Consider the following 17,978-nt stretch of genomic DNA (forward strand, 5'->3'; position numbering starts at 1 on the left):
CCCAAACCATGTAACTTCCAGCAATCCTCACGAGAAGCAAGGCATTATCTCAACATTAGTTTCTGGCACACTGCCCCTCTGAAGTGTTCTTTATGAAATAATGGGTATAGAGCCCATCCACACATACCTGAGCTCCTCAGAAATGATGTTAGATACTAAATTTAAGGAAACAATGTCCCTCAAACTGCAAAGAAATGTCAGCTATACACAGAGTTGTTCTTTTTTCTCCTCACGCATTTCTTCTACCTTTCCCCTCCTCATCACCTCCCCTTCTATGTCCTTTTTAAATATCTTTTTTGGGGTGCCTGGGTGGCTAAACTCAGGCGGTTAAGCGTCCAACTGTTGATTTTGGCTCAGGTCATGATCTCAGGGTTGAGAGAGAGAACCTGCATGAGGCTCCACATTGGTTGCAGAGCCTGCTCAAGATTCTCTCTCTCCCTCTGCCCCCCCACCCCTCCTCCACTTGTTCTCGTGCGCGCTCTCTCTCTAAAAAAAGTAAATAAATAAATAAATTTCTTTTTTTCCCCATGAATTTAGGAGATAAAGGAGGAATAAACAATTCGAAATTTAGTACTGGAAAGGTGGAATTTTGCCTGGGGACAGAAGAGATGCATATGCCAACACCCCCCAGTCTCTCTCAGGAACACTTCAGAGTTTTCAGTTCAGTGGAGAAAAGTAAACTTCCCTATTCGCAACTGGGACTCGTAATTTCCTCTTATTATGAAACTATTGGTAAGATTCATTCATTATATATTCATTTTCAGGAGGATCTCGCACATTAATGTTGAGATTGCCTTTGGGCCGGAAATGCCACCTTAAAAAGCCAGATGAAATAGCTTGAACATAGAATCTTATAGGCAGTGCCAGGGCAGGGTTGGGACAAGATTCTTCCAGCCTCTCCCATTCTCCACTCTCCCAGCCTGGGCTGTCAGCATGGTGAGGTTCTAGGCCCGTCTTCTGCTCATCCTCCTTTGAATGAATCTGTGAACCACTTGTTGGAATGTGGCCACGGCTGTGTTCTTTTGCTCTGCCCTAGCTGATCCCACTTTTCTTGTCTTTTTTGAGTTGGCTTTTCTACAAATTCAGCAGTATATACTCAATCCATGTTGTAGACCCAACATCCCCCTTTTTTATAACGGACATTTAATAATTCCCCCCTTTACTCCCTGAAATAAAATGTATATTTAATACAGTCTCTCTATACATGTTATTTAATACAATAAATATGAAGCTCTAAATATAAAATTAAGGATAAATAATATTTTTTATAATAAAACAATCTATTTGTGGTTGTGGCATTTAACTGCTCAAGCACTAGAAAGTCTAGTGAAGCAATCAGATGCTCATATCCTGTGTGTCGAATCACCATGAACATTATGGCTACAAATGCAGATGGAAACAGCTTTAATGCATTGGTGCCGCAAGTACTATCAGCACTGTTAATTTTAGTGACAATGTTTTTCTAAAATGGCAAATAAATCTAGGTGCAGTACAGAGTAAAGGACTATAGTGAGTGTTTGCTTTTCTGGAAAATTCAGAGAATTTTGAAAACATGCAAAAATGTCCTTCATGTAAAATGAAATTAGAGGTTAGATTCAGACAATTATAAACAGGTTTCTCACCTTTTTCTTCACTGTGGGAGAAGCTTCTGTGTGTTACAGGCTGTCCAGTGTCTCTGGTCTTCACCGACAAAATGCCAGAGGATGCCCCATTGTGACAACTAACAAAACCCTCCTCAGATTTCTAAAATACCCTGTAGGAGTCAGGAGTGCCCTCATTAAAAACCACTGCCTTGTTGGTTAGGTTTTGTTTGGTTTGTTTTTGCTAGACATCTCTGAATTTATGCATTTATCAGAACCCCCCCTCCCCGCAAAATTCAGATGCTATTAAAGATGTGCTTTTTTTGCATTTGGTAAAGGAGAAATCTGATAAGCTGTGATCTTGCCCCCTCCCTGCTTAAAAACAAACGCTTCGAGGCTTCCCATCTGCTATGGAATAATGTCCACATTTCTCCACCAGGCATTCAGACACCTCCATAATCCTATCACTCTCTCCTTCACACTCCCAAGAAAACCACAGGCCAGCCACCCACATCATGTCCATATATACCCCACCCTTTCTCCCTAGCACGCCTCTTCTGAATTTCTCTTCGACACCACCTCCCCCTGCCTGACTCTTATTCCGCTCTCTCCATGTTTCCTATCGCTTAGATCCAACCTCTTCCTCCGCTATGTTCAGGTAGAATGCCATTTGCTCTCTTTCTGTATATGTATCAGGAGACCTGCGAAGGCAGTGTTAGCTTGCAGTTTGCTTATCTACACAGTTGAGGAATGACGCAGTTTAAATATCCTTGAGAATATGAGGAAGATATTTTCTAGGGACTGACATTTCTTCTTCTACTTGATTAAAATACAGATGTTCTCCAAGTCAGCCATCAAAGAAGTCTTAAAGTTCAGGCATTGCATGAACTCGGAAGCCTTCTCGTCTTTGCCGAAAAGAAAAGGTAGATTTTTTAGGAGTCAGTGGAACAAGGGAAAACTTTTTTTGTTGTTTGTTGGAAAGCATTTTTAAGTATTATGAAAAAAAAAATGTTCTTCATAAATTTTAGTTCTTCGATAATATTCCATTGCTACATTTTATTCACCAAAGGCTACCTGAGCGAAACAGTTATGAGCAGTAAATGGTATAGCTTCATTCTCTAACATTTTAATTAAAATGCTTCTTCAATGCATTTGCTTCCTCTTTTGGAAGATGGATTGAATAATATAGATCTTGAAAAACTTGCTGCTTGATGCTCTGTTTCTCTTTTAGGGCTGCTTTTAGATGTTGGTGTCAAGCTCTTGATGACATATTCAAAAAAGAAGATGTGCTGTATACGTGGAAAGAGTTTGGTACCTCACTCACCAATGCCACCAACAGCTCACCTCCAGGTTCCAAAGATTATAGTGAGGAGTTTCTGTCAAAAGTTGGCATTTGGGGATGTTTGCAAGGAGCGGTCATAGCAGCCAAGATAGCACAGTGAGTGTGGCAATGTAGTGAGCTTCCCTTTGTGCGGTACCCACTGTGCCATGTAGGGCGCCATGCCTGAGACACACGGGATTCTTGGACAGCTATGTCCATATTGTACAAAGCTATACAGTTTACATATTTGTGATGTTTGTTGTCTATGGCCGTCTCCTCTCCCTCCTCTCTCTATCTATGGCCCTCATCCCCACCCCCGGAATGTGGGCCTCATACAGGCACAGATCTTGGCTTGTTCACCAGTGTGTCCCGAGTGTCTGGCGTGGAGTTGGCATTTAATTACTGCTTGTGGAATGAACGAGTGAGTGAGTGAAGGGTTGGTATGGGATCAAGAATAACGGTGTGAAGGCGGGCCAACCTGGGCCCAATTCAAGGATCTCCTACTAACTCTGGGACCCTTGGCTCACTGCTCATTCTCTCTGAGCCTCATTGTTCTCATCTGTAAACTGTGGTGGCGAGAATTACATGACATACTTTATTAGTTTGCTACGGTTGCCATAACAAATGATTTGTTTGTAGGGAATTTATTGTCTCACAGTTCTGGAGGCTTGAATTCTTAGATCAGGATGTTGGCAGGTTTGGTTTCTACAGAGCAGAGGCCTCTCTGCTTGTAGATGGCTGTCTTCTTGCTGGTCTTCCCTCCGTGCATGTCTGTGTCCTAATCTCCTCTTCTTACAAGGACATATTGAATTAGGGCCCACCTTAGTAACCTCATTATAATCTAATTACCTCTTTAAAGGCCCTATCTTAGTCACATTCTGAGGTTATTGGGGGTTAGGACTCCAATGTATGAATTGGGGGGGCATAATTTAGGTCATAACGTATACCGACTAGTTTCCTGTTCTGTAATAAATCACCACAAAATTTGTGGCTTAAAACAACACAGGTTTATTATGTTACAGTTTTGGGGGTCAGAAGTCCTAAAATCAGTGCCTTGGCAGGGTTGTGCTGTCCTCTGAAGGCTCTAGGGAAGAATCTTTTTCCTGGTGTTTTCCAGCTTCTGGAGGCCTCCTACACTCCTCAGCTCATGGTTCCGTGCTCTGTCTTTGGAATCGACAGCCTATTATCTTCCTCTTTCACTCTCCTCTGCTTCTGTGTTCATCTCTCCTTCTCTTACTGACTCGCCTGCCTTTCTCTGAGACCATTGTGATTACATTGAACCTAACCTTAATTTTAATCACATCTGCAGTCCTTTTTTTGCCATGTAAAGCAACATATTCATAGGTTTGGGGTATTAGGATATGGGTATCTTTGGCAGGGGTTTGGGAGCATTATTCAGCCTACCACACATAATATATGTGAAAGTCTGTCACAGTGTCTTTTTTTCTTTTCTTTTTAAAAATTTATTGTTTTTTAAACTTTTTATATTAAAAATTTTTTTTAAATTTAAATTCAATTAATTAACATATAATGTATTATTAGTTTCAGATGTAGAGGTCAGTGATTCATCAGTCTTATATAATACTCAGTGCTCATTACATCACGTGCCTTCCTTAATGTCCATCACCCAGTTACGTCATCACCCCCCTCCCCTCCAGCAACCCTCAGTTTGTTTCCTAAGATTAAGAATCACTTATGGTTTGTTTCCCTCTCTGATTTTGTCTTGTTTTGTTTTTCCTCTCTTCCCCTATGATCCTCTGTTCTGTTTCTTAAATTTCACATATGAGTGAGATCATATGATAATTGCCTTTCTTTGATTGACTTATTTCGCTTAGCATAATACCCTCTAGTTCCATCCACATCATTGCAAACGGCAAGATTTCATTTTTTTGTTGGCTGAGTAGTATTCCAGTGTGTGTGTGTGTGTGTGTGTGTGTGTGTGTGTGGTGTGTGTGTATACCACTCTTCTTTATCCATTCATCTGCTCATCAACATCTCAGCTCTTTCCATACTTTGGCTATTATGGACATTGCTGCTATAAACACTGGGGTGCAGGTGTCCCTTTGGATCACTACATTTATATCTTTGGAGTAAATACCTAGTAGTGCAATTGCTGGGTCAGAGGGTAGCTCTATTTTTAACTTTTTGAGGAACTTCCATACTGTTTTCGAGAGTGGCTCTAGAGCTTGCATTTCCACCAACAGTATAAGAGGGTTCCCCTTTCTCCACGTCTTTGCCAACATCTGTCATTTCCTGACTTGTTAATTTTAGCCATTCTGATCAGTGTAAGGTGGTATCTCATTGTGGTTTTGATTTGTATTTCCCTGATGCCAAGTGAAGTGTGGAGCATTTTTTCATGTGTCTGTTGGCTATTTGGATGTCTTCTTTGGAGAAATATCTGTTCATGTCTTCTGCCCATTTCTCGATTGGATTATTTGTTCTTTGGGTATTGAGTTTGATAAGTTCTTTATAAATTTTGGAAAAGAGCCCTTTATCTGATGAGACATTTGCCAGTATCTTCTCCCATTCCCTCGGTTGTCTTTTGGTTTTGTCGACTGTTTCCTTTGCTGTGCAGAAGCTTTTTATCTTGATGAAATCCCAAAAGTTCATTATTGCCTTTGTTTCCCTTGCCTTTGAAAATGTGTCTAGCAAGAGGTTCCTGTGGCTGAGGTCACAGAGGTTGCTGCCTGTGTTTTCCTCTACGATTTTGATGGATTCTTGTTACACATTTAGGTCTTTCATCCATTTTGAGTCTATTTTTGTGTATGGTGTGAGAAAATGGTCCATTTTCATTCTTTTGCATGTGGCTGTCCAATTTTCCCAATGCCATTTGTTGAAGAGTCTGTCTTTTTTCCACTGGATATTCTTTCCTGTTTTGTCGAAGATTAGTTGATCAGAGTTGAAAGTCCATTCCTGGGTTCTCTATTCTGTTCCATTGATCTATGTGTCTGTCCTAAGAGGGAAGTATATAGCAATACAAGCCTTTCTCAAGAAACAAAAAGGTCTCAAATACACAACCTAACCTTACACCTAAGGGAGCTGGAGAACAAACAGCAAATAAAGCCTAAACCCAACAGTAGAAGAGAAGTAATAAAGATTAGAGCAGAAATCAATGAAATAGTAGCCAAAAGAACATTAAAACAGATCAACGAAACTAGGAGTTGGTTCTTTGAAAGAATTGATAAGATTGATAAACCCCTGTCCAGACTTATCAAAAAGAAAAGAGAAAGGACCCAAATAAATAAAATCATGAATGAAAGAGGAGAGATCACAACCAACACTGAAGAAATACAAACAATTATAAGAACATATTATGAGCAACTATATGCCAACAAATTAGGCAATCTGGAAGAAATGGATGCATCCCTAGAAACATATAAACTACCAAAACTGAAACAGGAAGCAGTAGAAAACCTGAACAGATCTATAACCAGCAAGGAAATTGAAGCAGTAATCAAAAATCTCCCAACAAACAAGAGTCCAGGGCCAGATGCTTCCCAGGGGAATTCTACCAAGCAATGAAAGAAGAACTAATAGCTATTCTTCTGAAGCAGTTTCAAAAAATAGAAATAGAAGGAGAACTTCTAGCTTATTCTATGAGGCCAGCATTACCTTGATTCCAAAACCAGGCAAAGAGACACCAAAAAGGAGGGTTACAGACCAATATCCCTCATGAACATGGATGCCAAAATTCTCACCAAGATACTAGCCAATAGAATCCAACAATACATTAAAAGGATTATTCACCATGACCAAGTGGGATTTATTCCTGGGCTGCAAGGGTGTTTCAACATCTGTAGATCAATCAATGTGATATACTACATTAATAAAAGAAAGGACAAGAGCCATATGATCCTCTCAATTAATGCAGAAAAAGCATTTGACAAAATTCAGCATCCTTTCTTGATTAAAACTCTTCACATTGTAGGGATAGAGGGAACATACCTCAATATAAAAGCCATATACGAAAAGCCCACAGCAAATATCATTCTCAATGGGGAAAACTGAGAGCTTTTCCCCTAAGGTCAGGAACACAACAGGGATGTCTGCTTTCACCACTGTTGTTCAACACAGTACTAATAGTCCTAGCCTCAGCAATCAGACAACAAAAATAAATAAAAGGCATTCAAATTGGCAATGAAGAAGTCAAACTCTCTCTTCACAGATGACATACTTTATGTGGAAAACTGAAAAGACTCCATCCCCAAATTAGTAGAACTCATACAGCAATTCAGCAAAGTGGCAGAATATAAAAATCAATGTACAGAAATCAGTTGCATTTCTATACACTAACAATGAGACAGAAAGAGAAATTAAGAAGTCAATCCCATTTACAATTGGTCCAAAAACATAAGATACCTAGGAATAAACCTAACCAAAGAGGTATAAAATCTGCACTCGGAGAACTATAGAACACTCATGAGAGAAATTGAGGAAGACACAAAGAAATAGAAAGAACATTCCGTGCTGATGAATTGGAAAAACAAATATTGTTAAAATGTCTATGCTATCTAGAGCAATCTATATATTCAATGCAATCGCTATCAAAATATCATCAACTTTTTTTCACAGAGTTGAAACAAATGATCCTAAAATTTGTATGGAACCAGAAAAGACCCCAAATAGGCAAAAGAATGTTGAAAAAGAAAACCAAAACTGGTGGCATCACCATTCTGGACTTCAAGTTCTATTACAAAGCTGTCATCAGCAAGACATAGGGTACTGGCACAAAAACAATACATAGATCAATGTCACAGTGTCTTATACATAGTTAGCACTGACAGATAGCTTAAAGACTTGACTAATGTGAGAAATTTAAAAAGTGTGGAAGGAGTAGAGGTATAGTTTTCTTTCACCTTTCCATTAGTTTATCTATAGGGTGTGGTGGGCAAAAATATGCATGGTATCTTGATCTATAGAGAAAATTTAGATTTTTCTATATATGGAAAAAATTCTAGAAGGAAATTAGCCAAAATGTTACTAGTAATCATGTTTAGGTGGTAGTCTTTTTTTTTTTAATAATAATTTTTTATTATGTTACGTTAGTCACCATGCACATGCAGTACATCATTAGGTTTTGATGTAATGCTCCATGATTCATTATTTGAGTGTAACACCCAGTGCACCATGCAATACGTGCCCTTCTTAATACCCATCACCAGCCTATCCCATGAGAGACTAGGTGCTAGTCTTAATAGTGATATTTCATTTTGTTTTTTCTGTTTTTTTCTGTGTTCTAGATCTTATATAAGTGTGTAACACTTTTAGAATCACAAAGTCTATTTTAATTTTGGAAAATCTATGAGTATTGGAGATGTATTTATATAACATTATTATTGGAAAATTGTCCATGAATCCATTTCTTTTTGTTGTACTTATTTAGATTTATTATGATCTCAGAGGTTGACAAGAGAACCAACTGTTGCATTTTGTCTGCATTACTCTTTCAGGTAACACTTTATGTATATCTTTTTTTTTTTTTTTAAGATTTTATTTATTTATTCGACAGAGATAGAGACAGCCAGCGAGAGAGGGAACACAAGCAGGGGGAGTGGGAGAGAAAGAAGCAGGCTCATAGCAGAAGAGCCTGATGTGGGGCTCGATCCCATAACGCCAGGATCACGCCCTGAGCTGAAGGCAGACGCTTAACCGCTGTGCCACCCAGGCGCCCCTATGTACATCTTCTGACAGTAGTCACCATTCAGTCAGAAAAAAAAAAAGTGTGGTGGTTTATCATAGTCAGAAAACTCACAGGTAGGAAAAGAGCACGGACTTTGATGAGATATCATGAGTCCATCTTTCCTTCACTAGCTGAAGGTAGCATTTTCCCCTTGATTATTCAGCAGACTCTCTTTCTTCTTTAGACTCTGGAAGGAGTTTTGCAGATAAGGAAACTGAGTCTCTCATCATTAGTAAGACTGTGTTGCTAATGAGCTGCGAAGCCAGTCTGTTTGACTCCACATGGTGGCCTTCGATTACCTTATCTCTAAATAAAGTTTTGCTCGATTGCACAATGTGAAGTACACCATATAATGAAAGCAAGAAATAAGCTTAAGACTACAGAAGTAGAGTGTTGGCAGCTCTTAGAATTTTGGTTTAACTTCACTGAAGAAGAAAAGAGCTTTTATCTGAAATACAAGACATTTTGAGATACAGGGATGTAGCCAGGGGCCTTTGCAACCTACTAAAGGTTCTGTTTACCTTAAAGGGTGGACACCCGTGTTCTCTGTATCAGAGGTGTCTGAAAGCTTATGAAATCTGGATAGATAAGCTCTCTGGAAAGCCTTTTCTGGATGAAGGCCAGACTTTTCACTTTTCTTATGTTCCATGCACATCTTGCCTGTGCTTTAAAGAGAGGAGATAGAAGAGGCAAGAGTGCAAAGGGAATGATAATCTGATACTGACTCCTTATATTGCATACTTTACTGTCTGATACTGCTTGTTCTTGAAGATAATGCTGTTAATGTTTTAGAAAATAAGCAATTTTAAAAAAACTAAATTTTTGCGGGGTGCCTGGGTGGCGCAGTCATTAAGCGTCTGCCTTCGGCTCAGGGTATGATCCCGGAGTCCTGGGATCGAGCCCCACATCAGGCTCCTCTGCTAGGAGCCTGCTTCTTCCTCTCCCACTCCCCCTGCTTGTGTTCCCTCTCTCGCTGGCTGTCTCTATCTCTGTCAAATAAATAAATAAAATCCTAAAAAAAAAACAACTAAATTTTTGCTTACTTTGGGCATAATGTTTTAGTAATACTGCACCTTAAATAAAACCTGGTAGGATTTATTTTAAAAGCTTAATTTTTTTAATGATTTTAAAGCAGATTTGTAAAATTAAAAATTTGAACAACTGCATAGTATTTTAGAGTAGGTACCTTATAACTTTAATGAGCAATCTGATTAAAATTCTTTTCTGATATATACATTAAAATAATTTTGTAATGCATGTCATTAGTTAATGTTAATTATTTAGGATAAGATCAGAAAAACTCCTAAATGTAAAATTTGATTTTGTGTATCAATCTTATTTCCCAACATCGAATACGATGTTGGTCATATAAATTACCTAAGAAATATTGGCAAAATTAAACAACTCATCTTTTTACTTAATTCAATTAAAAATTCAGAATTAACTCTGCTTGATTTAGACTTCTGAAATCATTTGTTATCTCCTCTACTTATAGGTTGGTATAGTGGGAAGAGCATAGATTTTTTTTTTTATTTAAATAGATGTGACTTTGAATCTTCTTTCTGCCACCATTAGCTGTGTGACCTCATATAAGTTAATTGTTTAAGCCTCAATTATATTATTTGTGAGGTAATAATCCTTCCCTCTAGGGGTAGGTTAAATGAGGATTAAATGAGGTAGTGTTTATAAAGAATTTACCAATAGTGTCCAACACAAAATTAACCCCAACAAATGATAATATAATGATAATTTCTTCTGCAGATAGTAAGTATACAACTACCATGGATTTTAAAAGGCCCATATTGAGTGATAGAAGCATTTGGAACTATAATGATAATATTAATGATAAGTACCATTTATTACAAGGTACAATGTGCTAGGCATATGCTAAGCACTTTAGGAAGTAATATGTATACTTATCTTTTTGTTTTGGTGTTGCAAATGCAACTTATAGCTCTTCATTTCATCTGTTTTCATTTTCAGGGTTTGCTTAGAACCACACTTCCACACCCCAAAGCTGAACATTGCTATGCTCAGTATGAAATCACTCAGCTTCTCCCAGGCATCGAGCTCTTCTCAGACAGATACAGGGCTGACATTTGCTCTGTAGTTGCAAGTCTGTATTATGTTATACGTGAACTGCACTATGCTAAGCAAAATCTAACAGTAAGTCATTTGTAAAATAAACAAATCTTAATTCGCTGTGGTATTTTTGCCTTATACCTTAAACCTTTCAAATTTTGCTAATGTTCTCTTGGCTGGTCTTGTTTAACTCTTAAACGCTAGATTCAGGATTCTTACCTATACTGCAAAATAAAATATATTAATTAATATTCCTTCTTTGACATCATTATTTGCACTGCATTTTGGATGCAAAGTCAATGTCTGTTTGATTTTGTTCTCTTTTTGCTCTATTACTTTATCTTTTTTCTTCCTTCTTAAGACAGTTGGAGAAATTGAATATTTCACTGGTCTCAAAGAGAGGAATCTAGTACACATGTAACTCACTGCATTAAGTCATGCAGGTCATATCAGTACCCAAACTATGAGAGTATTTCTTTGTTGAGATAAATTGATCTTTGTGTCTCTTGTCTTCTCCCTGTGAACAACAGATTCAAACTGTGAAATAAAAGACAAATACTTCTTAATATCCAAAGATATTCAAAACCTCATACAATTCTCTTCCTTTGGGGAAATAAATCGCAGTATATATCATAAATTTGAAGTTGGTTACATTTAAAAAATAAATCAGTATGTTCTACCTATTGGTCATTTTATATTTTTCTCCTTTATTTTGTTTTTCCTCTTTTCTTCCTATATGCTATTTCCTCTACATTTGTGTCTCTCCCCCACCATGTTTGCTTCTTAATACCTATTCTTTCTTTTTTTGGTTCTTTCCTTTTCTTCCATAATTTTCATACCTACTTTCTTTTTCCCCCTTGCATATTGTTTACTATTCTCTTGTTCTAATTCATTCTCTCTCCTTATATTGAAAAGATTTATTGTCCCCTGATATGAGTTGTTAAATTATAAAGCCATGTGTTAAAGTGAAGAGATTGATAAATGCTTTTAACACTTGGCATATTTGGCAAGAAATTTTTTTATTAGAAAAAGATAACAAAATGGTGCTCCTCTCATTGTTAAGGGGATTCATTTCTGGATTTAGAAAATAGTTCTATCCCCTGGGTAACCTTTAGCTGCCTAGTCATATTCATATATAATACATATCACTGTATTGGAAAAGAAATGAGACTTTTTTTCTCTGAAGCTTAAGAAATTGAGAACATTTTTCTGAATAATTGAGCAATTGGCAGCAATAAAGTGGTACGTTTTTATTTCTCACTAAAGAAAAGAAACAATCTCAAAGGTAATAGCCAACTCTTATTGCTTTGTGCTGCATTAATTGTAGAAAAAGATATTGTGTTATGTTTGTAATGCATAATTGTAGAAAAATGTATTATGTTTGAAATCATTTAAGACCAGTTCTAAACCATTTAAAAAGCTGTTGCTGTTAGCAGCTGCCAGTTGACTGACAATTAGAGGTTCCTTAACTGAACTTGCAAGATGTAAACAGTTTCTATTTTGTGTTACACTACCCTCCAGAAGAAGCCCAGTGGGTAAGGAGACTGCTGTCACATACAGAACTTGCTAGGAGACCCATTGCTGTGGGATCACGGGAAATAGTTTGCTAAATAATGGGGATCCCAATACTCCTCCGTGCTCTATCTCCCTTTAACAGGGAAAGGCCCAATTGTAGGAACCAAGCTTGGTTTTCAGTTGAGATCAGAAGCTGTTCAGAAGTCTAGGCAAACACCTATCCCCTCAACACCTGACTCTGGCTGGATAGTGGTTGGATCAACCAAAATATGGGTAGTTGAAGCCTTCACCCGTATCCATGAGATGTCAAGAGGAGTTGAACTTTGGGGTTAATTCTAGGAAAATAAAAATATTATATGAAGAGTAAGCTTGGGTAATCAATAGAATATATGCTCTGTGAAAGCAAGGACTTGTTAGATTTTGTTGTCATTTAACAGTGCCTGACACATAATGGGCATGTTATAAATATTCTTCTGCTGATAGAGATATTCCAGACAAATAGCAGCTGCCATGAGTGAGTAGGTGACATGGATGGGAGTTCCTTTGCTTTAGATTTCGCAGTTATTTGATAGCTCATTTGCTAGAATGTTTCTACAGGCCTCAGTGATTCATACATATATGTTAAATTAATTCTTTTCAAGGAAGATGATTGGATTTTCACTTTTGCATGCTTAAAGAGATTTGAAACAGGTTTTGGGTACCAGGTGGCATCTTTAAGTCTCCCTGATAGCACTTTTACGTTCTCATAAAATTATTTTTTTTTTCCAAAGGCACTGCTTTTAATTTAACCCTTTTTTTTCTCGATAGACCTAACCAAGCATGTTACTTATTTATTTATTTATTTTTAAATAATATTTTTTTTATTATATTATGTTAGTCACCACACAGTACATGAAGTGTCTGCTGGGCAGATCATCTCACTTCGCCTCATAGCATGGCAGAATCAATTGCTGTTCTATGTAACATCTCCCATGTTAATATTTGGCTACATTTTATTATTAAGTTATTCACTTGATAAACATGCTTTAAATGAAAAAAAGTGTTTTTACCATTGGTAGGTTCTGCCTCTCCTTGCATTGTACCAATATTTTGTTTCTGGAATTTGCCAAGATCTGGTCAGAAATCTAGAAGCAAGGATCCTCAAGGTATGTGACAAACTTTTAAGATGTTTGATATTCTTGAACTGTAAAGATACTGTCATAAGTTAATTCGGTTCTAATACCCATAATAATAAGCTGATAATAATATGGTATTTTGCTGATGTTTTAAAAAAATGCCCATTATTATAATAAAGTATGAGAGAGAGCTTGTTTGAATTGTTAGCTCGTTTTATGCTTGGGCCACAGTAAAGTGAGGAACAGCTACATGTAGGAACAAGGCTCGCCCAACATCAGTCAGCCTGGAAATCACTGCTTCTGGAATATTGGTTTCCTGGTGGAAACTAACGAGTCTGTTTCCTGAAGTTTCTGTGAACTTTTTGCTAAGAATCTTTATGTATATCATTATATGTGAGAAGTTTTCATTGTACAGGCAATTGCAGTGACAAAACACACAGGTGCTAGGTTATAACTAATTCTGTAACCTAGAAGTCAGGTGGGGCTCTCTGCCTTTAAGATCCATGTGCAGGTGGCTTGAACCCCATGTGGGGTAGGAACCTCGAGCACCTCAGTTTCTCTGCCCTTTTCCTTGTTAGCAGTGGTCACAGTCACTCACTTCTGTTGAATTCGTTTTGCACATGGATCATCTCAACATCCAGCGGATTTGCTCCCTGCTCTGCGCCTCCTCATCTTGAATATGGAATTCAGTCCTCGGCCACATTCCACACACACACACACACACACACACACACACTCTCACTTACACATAAACATGCACAACACATTCACCCAAGACCTTTATCTTCATACTGGATTTAGTGAAAATTTGGAACACAGGAAAATGTAAGTTGAGGCAAAGCAAACAATTTAAAATAGAATATTTGGCATCTCTGGGTTTAAAATATTTCTTAGCCAACATCTTATGCTTTTGCCTCCCATCCCATGGCTTAATCAGCTGTGTGCTGGTAAGTGTTTCACACCTCACTCTAAAAAAAAGCCCTGATTTGTAGCACTTTCAGTTTCCATGGTGCAAATATTCCCACTATAGCTGACTTCAGCCTACCAACCAGGCATTACTGAATGTGAAATTGGGACAAGTTATGCGCAAGCTCCTCCTGCAATTATGAGTAAGTGGCTCCCTCACACCACTGGCTTAACTCTTCTTATCCTTTTTTAGAAATACCCTATACACTTTCCCCCCAAATATTTCATATTTTCTTATGAGGGAAAATTAAATTTCCCTTTGAAACTCCTCTCTCCATCTGGACCCTGCCCTTGGGCCTATGATTTCAGACCCGAAGAGTCTATAACATTCTATTTCTAAATAAAGACAATACCTTCCCTAGGAGGAATTCTGGTGCTAACTATTAAGAGGATAAATTTTAACTCAAGAATAAATAATTTTTTATCAGCCATGAAATTTCTGTATCACTCTTTCTGACTTACTGAACTTTTTAGGAGTTCTCCTGCTTTTGATTTCCAATAACACTTTTTAAAAAAAGCTGCATATAACTTTTCTCTCTCTTTTTTAAAAACAGTGCCCTGTTCAGGATTGCAAAATTCCTGAGGTTAGGGCCTGAATCTTATTCATCTTTTAATTCCCTATTGTATCTTGAGTAATACATTCATGTATTGATACTCAGTAATTAATTGTTGAATTGCATTTAAAATCTATAGACATTTATCAAATGCCTACTGTCCACACTTTCCTTAGTGTTTAATGGAAACTCACCTAGAAGATACTTGGTAAATATTTATTGCTTTACCTCTGAAACGACATTTGTTATCTCCTATGTAAAAGCATCATGTTCGTAACTCTAATCAAAGAAACGTAACCCATGGTCCTTGCTTATAAGGAAGTGAATATAAGAGAAGAGAGACAGGACATACACACAAGACAATAACACGTACATCTGCCACTTGATCATTTCCAAATGAGTGTGATGAGCACTGTCTCCTGGAGTTTGAAAGAGGGAAAATAGCTTTGGGTCTTGGTTTTACTAGGAGGTAAGATCTAGTGAAGAAAGCAGCACTAACTGAGAGGGAGAGAGGAAGAAAGGAATATTCTTGGCAGGCAATAGTGTGAAGCATATAGAGATCAGACAGTATGGACCTGTTAGGGGGTCAGGGGTGGTTCAGCGAAGCCAGAGAGGAGGTTTTGAGAGGAGGTTTTGACCATGTTGTGGTCCACGATGTCCATGAGCAGTGAGGCCCCATCCTGAATTCCAAGCTAAGGCATAATGTGGAGGCTGAGCAGTGAGAGAAATGAGGAGATTATGGAATCAGAATTGGGTAGCTGTTTTATTCTGGTCTGTCATTTAGAGGCAGGAGAAGCATGGAAGGGTTTGCAATGACCATTAGTAACATGTCAGAAGGAGATCCAGAGAGGCACCGAAAGATATAATCTGGAACAAAGTTTTTGATTAAATGACCGTGTTTTATTGGATTGTTAGCACTTGGCAACTTTTCGTACTAAGGTAGCTTAAAAGCCAGTGAAGAACTGTGGACTCTAGTCTATAGCCTTGGGTTGAGAGGTGGGATGAAGGGCAGAATCTTGGTCAGAAGAAGGACACGATCAAATGTATCGTGGCAACAGTGTCAGGAGCAGTCAGAAGTGGCATCTTATTGGCAATAGTATAACAGAAACACCCGACCAGGGTTTTGGCAGAAGCAATGAAAAAGGGCAACTGATGCATCACCCAGAGGAAGAAATGACAGCCTGTTTGAGTAGAGTTTGCTTGATCTTTCTGAAGTAAACTGGGGTCAGTGAGTGGGAAGAGAGAAAAGTCATAGTCAGGAACAGCAAACAATGCTTTCTGACAAGTCAAACAGCAATAGATCACGCTGTTAAGTTTCTGTTGTGCACTAGTGTCTTTCAGGGAAAGCTTTAAGACCTCTTTATGATCAGCAGGTCTGGCTTCACTTTAGAACTGCCAACATCTTGAAAGATTTATTAGTCTCAACATATCCAGCATTCCTGGGAAGGGTACTGATGGTTCTGTATTTGTGCAAGTGAAGGGTTGATTTAAGGGTAGTTCTTTTTTCCATCTGGCTTATGTTCACACTGTTGGTCATTTCTGAAAATACGTGTTCACTGTTATCACCATTGCTTTTTCAAATGGCCAGATTAGTATGACAAACCGACACAGAGGTAGCCTTAGAGGTTATAGGTAGTTCGTGTACAGGCGTCTCACAACCAAAATCAAAGAGGACAAACCTCACATGGCATTTCCTCCAAGGGATAATGAGAAAATGTTCATCTAGAAGTCTAAAAGAGCTCCTATGACTCCCTAATGCCTACTTGGATATTATATGGCACTGGGGAGACTAGAGCCCAGGTATTTTAGGCAAGAACCAAAGCGTGCAACTCAGTAGACAAACAGTTTTCTCTTTTCCATTGAAAATATTCTCCTAACCTATTATGCTTTATTTTCATTCTATTGTCATATCCTATTTCTCCCTAACTTACTTTTTTTTTAATTTCTTTAAAGTTTAGATACTCTTAATATTCTTATGGTAGTGCTTAAAGGAAAAGAGATAATAAGTGTATGTATGTGTATATATATGATGTTTATCCATTTTGTATTTTATTCCCTGTTTGTACAATTTACCCTTCTGTATTCTCAACAGTCACTGGAGTCTTCAAAACATAAGTCAGGGTAGGGTCCTGCCCTGTTGAAAACTCTCCAATAACTTCTTACACACAGAATAAAATTCCAAGTTCCCAGTCTGGTCTACGGGCCACCATTCATACCTGCCTCCTAACCCTCTGCCCCCAATCTCCCTAAACTCTTGCCACACAGGCTCTTCCTTGAGCACTCCAAGACCCTGCTGGCTGTTTCTGCCACCACATGACCTTTGTACTTGAGACCTCTCAGCAGATTTTCATATGCCTCTCCTTCATGTCATTCCCCAGTTTTCTCTGGAATGTCTTCTCAGAGAAGTCCTTCTTGACTGGAGCTCTGAAAGTAGCAGTTTTGTCAGTACCCTCTATCCCTTATAATACTGTGTATATCTTCATGTATCACTTAAATTAGCTCAATACACATCTGGAAGGAATGTAACATCCAAGAGGGTTTGATGCATAGGAAGTACGCAATAAACACGTTGAACAAATGAATGACTTTTGTTCAGGAACTTTTCTTCCCATAATTTCCTGATTGAAAGTCCTGCTGGATAATATTCAAAATAAGCCATGTACAATTTATAGTTACCAACTGATTAACTTTAAGGGTATGTCTTTAAAACTGACAGTGTGCATTAATTATGGATGACAAAACGAATAGTTGTCTCCATGTTGATACATTATAGAGTTCATCTCCTGGTTTCTTTGACTTTCCTCAGAGTGTTAGAGAACATCAGGAGTGTTTTTGTTTTGTTTTTCTTTTAAACTACAGTTCACCATGGGAACAAAAAATAAATTCAATTATTTTTTTAACTCTTCTCTTCCTGTCCTATTTTTGTGTTTGCTCTGATGAAGTAAGCCACATCTGACAAATGTCCATTGTTTTGAACATTTGCCTGCTGTTGTTCATTAGCTTCTTGGTCGATTGCACATGTACACTAACTAGCTTACGCACAAACACATACATCTCCATCCACTATGTTTACCAAGCATTAATTTGGAAGGCATTACCAATTACATTAAGCAGAAATTTTGGATCTCAGAAAGTTGATGATTTTTCTCTAAAATTTTTACTTTG

The 17,978-nt window shown here is 37.9% G+C and overlaps 1 protein-coding gene across 1 annotated transcript in view; it reads left to right on the plus strand.

Moving 5' to 3' along the window:
• The window catches only part of CFAP54 (cilia and flagella associated protein 54), a 286,069-nt gene that overhangs the window by 159,030 nt on the left and 109,061 nt on the right, over nucleotides 1–17,978 (plus strand). Inside the window, exons 40-45 of the mRNA XM_040637071.1 lie at nucleotides 538–732; nucleotides 2,416–2,503; nucleotides 2,812–3,018; nucleotides 8,285–8,351; nucleotides 10,565–10,747; nucleotides 13,237–13,323. Of these exons, the coding sequence (XP_040493005.1) occupies nucleotides 538–732; nucleotides 2,416–2,503; nucleotides 2,812–3,018; nucleotides 8,285–8,351; nucleotides 10,565–10,747; nucleotides 13,237–13,323 (827 nt within the window). The remainder of the gene's footprint in view (nucleotides 1–537; nucleotides 733–2,415; nucleotides 2,504–2,811; nucleotides 3,019–8,284; nucleotides 8,352–10,564; nucleotides 10,748–13,236; nucleotides 13,324–17,978) is intronic.

Source organism: Ursus maritimus, unplaced genomic scaffold (genome assembly GCF_017311325.1).
Source record: "Ursus maritimus isolate PB19 unplaced genomic scaffold, ASM1731132v1 scaffold_21, whole genome shotgun sequence".
Lineage (NCBI taxonomy): Eukaryota > Metazoa > Chordata > Mammalia > Carnivora > Ursidae > Ursus > Ursus maritimus.